Genomic DNA, 11,042 nt, shown 5'->3' with positions numbered 1-11,042 from the left:
GTGTTGTGCTATGGAGTACTGATAGCATATGCAATACATCAGCTTGTTGTGTGCTTGTGGACGCTTTGGTAAAACTTTATCTTCTCAACAAGTTTTTCTCTACGATAAAAAGGTGCTTCTTCTGAGATCGTGTAAAGCTATGAAGAGAAAGTTGAAGGTCGGTGTCTCTATATTATCATGTTTTGATGGCTAAATTAATGTGAAAGGATGGGTATTGGAATCGGGTTAATGGGTCTTTATTTTGGTTGGGTCGAACTTTACTAAATGGGTAAGATAGAATACTAAATAGAAAATAAAATTATAATTATAATAAAAATAGAGCCACATAGGCGCCACATAGACTATTAAAAATGATGACACAATACTTAACTGTACAAGGATAAATATGTGCCTAAAGTTGGATGGTAAGGACAAATATATCAAAAAAGTATGATGAAGGGTAAATATGACCCTTTTCTAAGAGTTAAAGGGCAAATATAATCCTTTTCCCTTTTTTTTTATATATAATCTTAGATATTTAAATTAACATAAATTAATACTCAAAAATACAAATAATCACATAAATTAAGACGAACAGGATATTACAGGCGAAATAAAAGCCGATCGAAAGCTAAGGTCTTGCTATTTATTAGACCACAAAGTTATACACTACAGAAGGACGCACGAATATCCGGTACCTCACCGTTATCAGCCGCTCAAATAACTGAAAAAGTTACAACAAAGAGAAAATGGTTTATTTATTACCCATCATCTTCTTAAACTCTTCAAAGCAAACGTAGCCGTCACCGTTGGCATCAACGGACGTGATCATTCTGGTACAATCCTGAATTGTACAATTCTGGCCCAAACGGTTCAGGATCTGATGAAGCTCCGTAGCAGAAATCCTTCCGTTATGGTCCTGATCGTAAAGATCAAACGCCTCCTTCAGTTCCTTAGCGCCGCCGTCGACGGAATCGTCGTTTTTGCAAAAATCTGCAAATTCATCTATGTTAATGCAACCGTCCTTGTCGGTATCGATTTCTGCCATCATACGTGCAACTTCCTCCGGCGAAGTGTCGGATCCTAGGGCTTTGAGTACGCCGGAAAGTTCATCGCCGGAGATCATTCCGTCGCCGTTGGCGTCGAAGCGTGCAAATACTTTTTTCACTTCTTCCATGTCTTGAAGGTAAACGCTGGGCTTGGAACCTTCGGTAGCCATTTTTTCCGATTGTGTATAAGAAAAATGGAGAAAATACGTTATAGAAATGGAGGGAGATTTATATAGGGAGTTATATAGAGAGAGAATGAGAGGTGCAGGGTTAGAGATAGAGAGCTGATTACTCGTGACCAGTTGAACCCAACGGATTTAATTTGTCATTTAAAAATATTATTTTTATTTTAAGTGTTTACATTAAAATATTAATCCTACTATGATAATATTAGTACATCCCAACACAAATTTACCTTGCCCTCGATCTCAATTTATGAGCCACATTTCAAATTTCGAGATTTAAAGCCTAACAAAAATTAAAATAAAATCTACATGTATCTTATAAGGAATAATCAGATCCATTTATGAAATCATTAAATATGTTATTATTTTAGACATTTTGAATTTGAATCTCATATAAAATTACCTTAACACACATTATATGACGTTTTTTCATGCAAATTCAAATTGAGTTGAGTTGAGGGTATGGAGTACCCAATGAGAAATTAAATAGAAAAAAACACAAATTTAATTAAGTTCAATTATATGAGTCGGTAGTTTTTGCCTGTTTCATTTGAATTTGTTTTTTTAAATATAAATCGTCTTTTTAAAGTAATATCTTTAGTTAAATATGAACAGATATTAAAGTTACGTCAAAGTGCTAAAGTAGTTGTTTTTAATATATGAAACTTACGGATAGCTCAGGTCAAAGTGATTATATGTATTATTTATAATGCTGTTAAATTTCCATAAAATAACTTTTGTCCTAAAGATTCTTAGTTGAAATTTAGTGATTATATATAAATGAATGCCACAATTTTTAAAAAAAAGGAATTATCAAAAAATTGGAGGAGGGGGGAGTATCTTTTCGGTTTTTGTTAATGCAAATCAAAATGGAGTAAAATAGTAAATGATTTTGTATTTGTCATTAAGAGAGTAATTGATTATTGGAAACGGAGAGTAAAGTTTGTGAATTAAAAAGAAAAGTAAATACACTTAACGCAACGGATAAATCCTTCACTATTTATGTAATAGTCTGCAAATTACATAATAGCTATAAACAATACTAAGCAAGCCTCAATTCAGAAGGCATTGACGAAAATCGATCCTAGGTCTGGATGACCAACCTCCAAATCGACAGTGAACTTCGAAGGATGAATATGACTCATTGGCTATGCTGTTAAAATTATTGTATACAGGGGAGGCTCTGTGCTTTGTAAAATAAGGCTTATGCCTTAGGTCCCCAAATTTTTATCTAGAATAAATTATGTATTAAAAAATTTATAGAAAAAATTGATTATTTATGTTTAAAAGTATAATATTTTAAAAATATATTGTTTTACCCATTTTAACATCTTTTGTACTTTGTTAAAAATAAATAATAATGAAAACTTAAAGGTGTTGAACAAAGTGAACTATAAGTTCTTTTTTATTTGTTTTTAAAATTTAGCTTGAAGCATTACAACAAATATATTAAAATGGGATATAACAAGTCATCAACTTCATGAGATTCTATGGTTCTAACTCTTATCTTTATTCAATATTTGTTAACTTATTACTAGTAATAGAAATAAAATTTGATTAAATGTGTATACAAAGTTTGTTTATATTTTAAACCTCAAATTGAAATTTCGCTTTAAGCTCCCAACTACGTTAAACCGCTCCTAATTGTATATCTTATATTGTTTAAAACTATTCGTGAAATTACACCGAATATATCGATGGGAGAGGGAGGTGGGGGCTATGTGACAAGTTGGAAGTGAGTGAGCCGCGTGTACGGAGTGAGGCGTGTGTAGGGCGTGTTGCGGCCTTTTTTAGGTAAAAGAGTTGACGAAACCGACTAAACTTCTGACGACTCATAATTGCATAATTTATTCATACAGTACTATGTCTCATATTATTACTCTGACTTGTCTGCAATAAATAATAAATCATCAACTATGTACTAGAGAAAATATCTTACTTCATCTGAACTCTTCTATATAATTAGTGGAGGAACACAACTTAATAATTCAATAAATTTCATTATATTATAGTTAGACTCATTCATAATCTTGATTTACTCAATTTTGTGATGTTCATATTTTATATATTTAGTTTTGAGCGTGCGGAAAAATATTTAAGAAGCATATAGTATTGATAGAGGAAATGAATTATTATCTTCTTTATAAAGATCATGATAGAGGATATAGATTATGATCATCCGATTTGATTATGTTACTAGATATTTGATTAAAATATTGCATAATGAGCTGAACACTTTATCGTGGATTTTTTTTATTTCTGCAATTAATTTTTAAATTAAAATAGATTATTGGACCTAGAATATAACAAATTGATTTAAAATTTTGAAGTTTTAACACAACCTAGCCTATTATGATCAGATATTTTGGTTTGAGTCTTTTTGGATACAGTCTATGGAGTCATCTTTGTAAGAAAGAACTTTACCCTCCAATGTGGGACTTCTCAGCATGAACTGGATTTAATCACATTCCAGTGTAAGTTCCGGATATCGGGCAGAAAACAAAAAGAATTGTACTGAAAAAGGCTCATAGTATATTATTAACCTCTAATACTTCCATTTTGCTGATATATATGTTAATTTTTAGTATGTTTATTTTTCACTCCAAATAACACTTGTATCGATGATGCTAATCAAGAGGAAAGTGATGCATTGTTTATCAAAAAATTAAAAGTTCTTGGATTTGAGCTTTTAGCATTTGTAAAAAGAATTTTACATTGTCAAATAACCTAGAAAATTAGATAGGCTACTTGTTATAACAAATTAAAACACTCTAATAATATAAGAAAAATTTACACAATCAAATATATGAAATTTAAATTGCTAAGGTAGTTAAATCTTTATGGCAAACTTTTATTGATAACATGATCTTAACTAACTCACAGATTATGTTAAACTGACAGAGTAGGGCGAATCAATACAACAACAACATATCCAGTGTAATCCTACAAGTGGAGTCTCCGGAGGGTAGAGGTCGAATCATTACAGCATCTAACTTAAATCATTTTTATTATCTTCAATGAAACAACACACAATGAGACAAATCAATTTTTCTTGGCAAAGAACAAACCCCATCTCTGCTCACCAGATGAACTTCTAACTAGCTTGGCCTTCCAACCTCCAACTATATCATTGTAGTCTTGCTGTATACACAAATATCAGAAACAAAATGAGATGAAATTTATAATTAGACATTTCAATTATACTTATATGACAATAATGCACTCACTTCAGAAAATTCTTGGATAAATGACTCTCTTTCATTCTCCACAATATCCAATTCTTTCTGGAGAACTTTCATGAACTGTAAGGCAAGTAATAGACATTTTAGATTCATATCATCACTATCTTCCAAGAGAATTAAGCACGTGAAAGAATACGAGTTTTAAGTTCAAATGTGATGTAAAAAAGATAACTACATACCTGCTCAGTTCGATCCTCAGCAATAACTTCATTAAAACCAGCATCTCTGAGCATCTGTGATGTGAAATTATGAAGTAGCATTGTCATGCAAAAAAAAGACTAGCAAAGAAAGAGGATTGGGACACATTCATTGTATGTGATAAATGTATACCTGTCCATATGCTTCAACATCGTGTAAATCGTAACCTCTTTGTTTGATATACGCTGCAAAGTCTTCGGATGCTGGTCCTGCCTTTTTGCAGTAGTCACTTATGAGGACTCTGCCTCCAGGCTTCAGCCACTTATAGAAAGATCTGAATAATGCAGGCTTATCCTGCAAATACTCGATAATTATTCAACCGTTAGGACGAGGAAGAATTGTGACTGCAGAATAACCAAGAAAATGAAATGAGAGACTGCTAATTACCTGGATGTGCAGGATAGTGTCACGGCTGTATATCACATCGAATGATTCTTCAGGATATGTTTTCACTGTGCAATCAGCAACCTCAAATTCAACCGCGCATTTGCGACCAATAGCACGTTCAAAAGCCAATGTGATCATGTTAACTGAAAGATCAATGCCGACAACATGAACATCATACTTCTCAGCCATGTAAAAGTCACCTCCACCGATTCCACAGCCAACATCAAGGACTTTTTCGCCAGGCTGAAGATCCATCATGGCAACGAATTCTTTGGTGGTGTCTGTTAAAGAACAAATACAGAATAACCAAATATCAGTTTAATTCTGTACTAAATTACTTATTGTTTTTGGAAAGAAAGAATAAAACTCGTAAACAGAAATGTTCGAAGAAACATGTGCACAAGCCCTAACCACAGTGATAATCCAGAGAAACAAACTAAAGATCCTATAGTTTATTGCATGAAGTGATAATCCAAGAGGCATACCAATTCCTCCTGTGCTGACAAAGCCTGCCCCGAACACACGTTCATATCTCAGTATACCATTAGACTTGTACTGAACAGTGTCCAAGAAATGCTGGAATCCCCTGTCATCCTCGGAACGAACCTTCTGCCATATCCAGCAAATCTGCAAGTTGCAAGCAGCAAGAACACATTGATTTTAACGTCAGGTGAATAGTAACTAACAGAATAGTAATGATGATGGCAAAGTCATACCTCATTTTGATTCTTTTTGTTTCTTACATAAGTTTCAATGCACTTATAACCGATAAGAGAAAGTTCATATGATTTTCCAGCATCATCCTTTAAATTACATTCTTGGAAAACCTGCATTAAGTTACGATCAGAAGAAGAAGATAATCAAACAACAGAATCAAGTAGTTTAAACTGAGCAAAAAAAACTTGTGATTACTTTAGAGTGATCTTTTAAGCCGTCGTAAAGTAAGGACTTGAATGAAAACATTACTAGACATATTGGTAATTGAATGTTCATCCTTCACTTTCAGAAAAAAGAAAATATCACAATACACATAGAACTAATGTAAAGCTCTAGTCACTCATGCGCTAATTTTTTGTGAGAATGACAAAAACACTCTTAGAATGACCTTTGTGTAAAATCGAGGCTCTCGATAGTGGGTTGGGTTGTTCTTTCCCTTGTGGTCTCCTGATTGATGGAAGCATGTCTCTCTAAAAAATATATAGCCACCAACTTTCAACCATTTGATCATTCTCTCCGCAAGGTCCTGAACCTGCAAAAAATGGAAAAAAGTAGGTTGAAATGTTATATAGTAATCGGTCAAATACGAAATTCAAGACACATGTATGAAGAGCAAGGGAGATCCTAAGAAATTTATTTTTCCATAATCATCATCCATAATAGATGTTCCTATCTACATTTGGAAAGTAGTCTAATGACTATAGAGTGTAGGCTTGTTCGAAAATTTTTACTCAAATTCTCCAGTTTTCTAAAGGGATGATACTTTCCAGTTCCAAAAACTTTGGTATAACCTATACAACATTATTTACTTTTCAGCTTTCCTACTGCAAGCATGATCTGGCAAAGAGGCTGCATTTTGATGATGATTTATGCATGTCACTGTTAGATGCAGACACTACGACAGAAGTTATATCGGACATAATACTAAAATGATATTGATGAATCATGTCAATTCAAATATTTTGTGTTATTGACATAGTTTAGTGTGTGTCTGTCATACTTCTTTCTTTAGTTCAACCATGACTTTTACACAATCCTCTTAGTAAGATAGGCATTTAATTAGCAGAAGTCCGCCTAGGCATCGTGTCATGCCTCCTGGATTTGAGCTTAGAAATAACTTACTGGTCATAAATTTTGTACTGTGAGGAACCTTATTGAACTTTTCATGTAGGAAGCAGGAAAACATTACCTCTTCGTCGGAAAGATACATCAGTAGCCAGTTAGAAAATATCAAGTCCACAGATTCAGGTAAAAACGTCAAATCTGGTGAAGTCACATCAGCACTCACAAACTTGACATTCTTGTGGTGCCCGTTGATGCTTTCATTCTGCAAAGAAGCAAATAAATCGATAAGCAAGTATATAAAAACCTATTCACTAGATTTGTCACCATATTTATGTAAAATGAAGCAACAACAAGTGAATCATAGAACCAACTCATTCAGCGGTTCATATAATCAAACGTCCCAAAGGGAAAAAAGCCACAAACCTTCTTAATCACTTCTTCAATAAAGTCCACTGCTACAAGCTCCCCAGCCTTCTTGGCTAAGTCCCCTGTGAAACGGCCAATGCCAGCACCCAATTCCAACACGGATTTCCCTTCATATGAGGGGAGCAGTGAAAGCACCTACGTACATGACAAATCTCAATATTTGAGTGTATTAGCCAATACATTTTCTTACGGCAAATCTTGTGAATTCACAAAATGAACCATAATAAAATGTGATAATACAACCTTTTGGACAAAATTAAGTCAAAGATTCTAAACCTCCAAAAGAGAGGTCGTAGTAAGTGAAATACATCAATAAAAACTTATAACAAACCACCACGCATAACCACAAAACTTTGTTAATGTAAGTTAGTGTTGGACCAAAATCACTCTTCTTATTATTGATCGAAGCTCAACTTGAGCACGGTCACACGACCTGAATCCAAATGCTAGTATGTTTTCATCCCAACTCTGTAGGTTTAGGAAACACTTGGGATATTTAAAGTGGATTGTACTTGAGGATGATGTACTGTTTCTTCTTTTTCATAGTGGAAAACTATTTCTACTTCAGCCTCGAGGATAGGCTTGACAGAACTTCCTTAAATCCTTGTGTTATTTCTTCTTCTTTAGTTAACCATCGGTATTCTACAACCCTTTATCTAATGAAAAATAAGTCCCCTAGTAACATGCATGAGAAAGTAATAGATAGCCAATCTTGATCCAGGATTTGTGCCTAGTATAGAGGACAAACACTTGCCTCTTGCAGAAATGCAGGATAAGACTGTGTACAATAGACCCTTGTGGTTCAGCCTTTTCTGGATTTCGTGCATAACAGAAGCTTAGTGCACCAGACCAGAGGCGGAGCTAGCATAGAGTTAGGGGGTTCATCTGAACCCTCTTCGGCGGAAAATATTATTATTTATACATGATTAACATTATTTTTTATGTATATACAGTAGATGTCGAACCCCTTCGATTAGTTCGTGGTTTACTTCTTCAAATTTTGAACCCCTTATTAAAAATCCTAGCTCCACCACGGCACTGGACTACCCTTTTTTCGAGAGGACAAAGAATTGCTATACTAAGGGGTCACAAGCGCAGCACCCCCACACATATGGTAAACGGGAGACACCAATCCGGTGTATATTAATAAGATTTCACACTCAATTTAAGTAAGTCTGAAACTATTGTTGGGATATATATTATTAACCATGTGTTAAGAAATAATATTTATTATAGAATAAATATTTGCTCAATTTTAATAGATCATATATTCGTTTATAATGTCTATTTACTTATATAGTAGATGATTTAGTGTGTAGAGTTTTAGTTTATACACAGAGGATTAAATCATCGGTTCTTATAAGTATAAAGTTTTTTGTTCACAATCTAGGATGGAAATTGGACATGTCATCGGTACGATTGTAGCAAAAGATTATAGGTAATTTATCTTGATTATGGGAATGGTATAGTTCCTAACTTCTTGTGCTAGTGCATTTTGTATGTATTGAACGAGACCGAGTAGAGATAGTTGTTTTAGACTGACTGACAAAACATATTCTCTAAACTATAAAATGTACTTATATTCTTAATCCTGATATAACTAATATGATCTGTGTATATTAATTATCGTTTTGATTTATTAAAATGTGAGATTCTAAGATGGGTCAATATGCCTGGTAAGTTGGATGATAATAATATATATTGGTGAAATAATAAGTTAGTTGATGTAATCCATGTCTCGTTATAGAGATTGATTGATATGCCTTTTTGAGAAACTTATAAGTTTTCATCGTGTCAAACCTTGCAAGTGGATTTATGAATCCAACACATGAAATAAGTTAAATAGTGCTCTAAAGGAAATTAATCATTAAGTTAAATTCGTCAGTAATTTAATTTATTGATTAATATTTGAAATCTTAACATGGGGAATTACATAGTGTTTAATGGGGAATCACGAAATATAAATAGAGGAGTGCAATTACGAATTTATAGTAGAATGATTTGTAATTTATTATGGTAAGAATAATTCAAATTAATTATTTGGAATTATTTCCATAATAGGAAGCCTCGGTAATTAATTATGTGGTTCCTCCAGTGCCCATATTTAACTAGAACTCAGAATCCTAATTCTAAAGGGAAGAGGGGAGAGGCGTTAGTTTTCTTATAAAATGAAAACTAGCGTGTATTTTTCGGTTGAAGAAAAATAACGTGTGTTTTGGTTCTCCTCTTTGGACTATGAAGAAATCTCTATAATTAGGGATTCTTCTAGCCCTAGATGAATTAGTTTTCAATCATACTTGCCCACCCAAGTATTGAGAGAGTTCGGATGTGACTTGGCATCACTGTAGAAGACCATAGTTGTTGTCTATCTTGTAGATTCGCTTAAAGGTCTGTCTATCTTGTGGATTCGCTTGAAAGTATCTTCAAGAGGTATTTATCGAATTAAATTTCAGCAAGTTTATGTGTTCTAGCATGATTATGCGTTATAGCATAAACAATATTGATTATCTATTATTCATGTAAGCAGTAAAGATTCTACCGCTGTGCATATAGTTTTCCAACAACTATAACATTAACAAGGAACAAGGAAACAATTTATACAGAAAGAGGCATATATTATATATATATACCTCAGGCCTATCCTCTTTGTCAAGATCAGATGCTGCAGAATCAAGCATCACTGCCTCCAAATTGAGTTCAGTAGTTTGCTCCATCCAATAACTCTTTTGAATCTCACGCTCTTGTCCTACCCCTATACACATCACATTAAAATGTCCAAATCAAATAAACAAAAACAGAAAAATCAAAAAGTTTAACTGTATAGTGCACTCTCTCCTCTAAAAAAACATAACAATTAGATAGGTGACACATTAACTTTGCTACAATTTACAACACTCCCTTTATGCACGATATGACTATTTCAGTAGCAAAAACAGAGCATTATTTTTGTTGATGAGTGTCATAGACAGAGGCGGATCCAGCATTAATTTAATTTTCAAGGTTCTTAGCATTGAACTTGTTATAGTGTTAAATTTGAGTTTTATGTTCCTCATCAAAAGTATTAGTTCAGATGAACCCGATATGGATACTCTGGTGATAGAGACATTTAGTTGTTCTGATATCATGTTGAAGAGCGCGCATTATTTTTAGAGAACATTGATTACCTGGAGCAATGGCAGCCATGATAGAAGGTTGAAATGGAAGCAGCTGAAGAGGTTAAAAACCTTCAACAGCAAGACGAGATCTAGAAAAGGACCTTGATTTACAATTACTAATTCTACCTCTCTGCTGCATCAGCTAAACAAAAATATGTTGAGCAATTTGTTTTGCTGTGGGTTTGCCACTTTATAGACCACGACAAAAGCATTGGAAACACAACGCTCCTGATATTTTTTTGTTGTCAAGCGGAAAGCAAAAAATGGTTTATAAATTAGTAATACTCGATAAGGAATAAATAATCTCGAAATTAATTTTATGACAGAGTTCTCATATTTGATAAAGATAAAAGAGAAAATGGTCTAAAACCCCTTTAATCTATATCCGAAATTCCAACTACACACTCCAACTTCACAAGTGTCCTTTTACCCCCTGACTTCATATTTCTCTATTTTCTACGCACTTAAACGCTGACCTGTCATAGGAGGTGTTCTCACCTCCCTTAGGCGCGTAAGGATGTATCTAAAACACATTATCTACATTTTGGAATCCACGTGTAAGTCCAAATCAACCTAAAATTAAGGTTCAAAGTTATTTTCCTCACTCATAAATATAAAATTGCAAAGTCAACTAGATCT

The 11,042-nt window shown here is 33.6% G+C and overlaps 1 protein-coding gene and 1 pseudogene across 2 annotated transcripts; both read right to left on the bottom strand.

Moving 5' to 3' along the window:
• Positions 1 to 595: 595 nt before the first annotated feature.
• On the bottom strand, positions 596 to 2,282 carry LOC125831895 (calcium-binding allergen Ole e 8-like; annotated as a pseudogene). The gene is made up of 2 exons (XR_007443211.1): positions 2,257 to 2,282; positions 596 to 1,312 (listed from the first exon to the last, which is right to left on the bottom strand). The product of XR_007443211.1 is annotated as a calcium-binding allergen Ole e 8-like (transcript).
• A 1,768-nt stretch (positions 2,283 to 4,050) lies between these two features.
• On the bottom strand, positions 4,051 to 10,645 carry LOC125830766 (phosphoethanolamine N-methyltransferase-like). Its single transcript, XM_049509941.1, has 12 exons — positions 10,413 to 10,645; positions 9,879 to 10,000; positions 7,246 to 7,383; positions 6,947 to 7,084; positions 6,146 to 6,289; positions 5,757 to 5,867; positions 5,526 to 5,667; positions 5,041 to 5,321; positions 4,786 to 4,947; positions 4,635 to 4,688; positions 4,441 to 4,515; positions 4,051 to 4,354 (listed from the first exon to the last, which is right to left on the bottom strand). The coding sequence occupies exons 1-12, from the start codon at positions 10,429 to 10,431 to the stop codon at positions 4,256 to 4,258; spliced, it is 1,485 nt and encodes a 494-aa protein (XP_049365898.1). The 5' UTR covers positions 10,432 to 10,645; the 3' UTR covers positions 4,051 to 4,255.
• Between the last annotated feature and the right edge of the window lie 397 nt (positions 10,646 to 11,042).

The sequence above is a fragment of the Solanum verrucosum genome, unplaced genomic scaffold, assembly GCF_900185275.1.
Source record: "Solanum verrucosum unplaced genomic scaffold, falcon-dt-bn FXZP01000102.1, whole genome shotgun sequence".
Classification (NCBI taxonomy): domain Eukaryota; kingdom Viridiplantae; phylum Streptophyta; class Magnoliopsida; order Solanales; family Solanaceae; genus Solanum; species Solanum verrucosum.
The sequence above is the reverse complement of the archived record's forward strand: the minus strand, read 5'-3'. Positions and strand labels throughout refer to the sequence as shown.

Bases quoted from the DNA above. Each gene is read 5' to 3' on its own strand.
- LOC125830766 (XM_049509941.1), bottom strand. The intron at 7,085-7,245 runs GTTTGTGGCTTT...GCTTCTTTGCAG, and splicing joins TTGAAGAAGTGATTAAGAAG to AATGAAAGCATCAACGGGCA. The intron at 6,290-6,946 runs GTAATGTTTTCC...CATTTTTTGCAG, and splicing joins TGTATCTTTCCGACGAAGAG to GTTCAGGACCTTGCGGAGAG.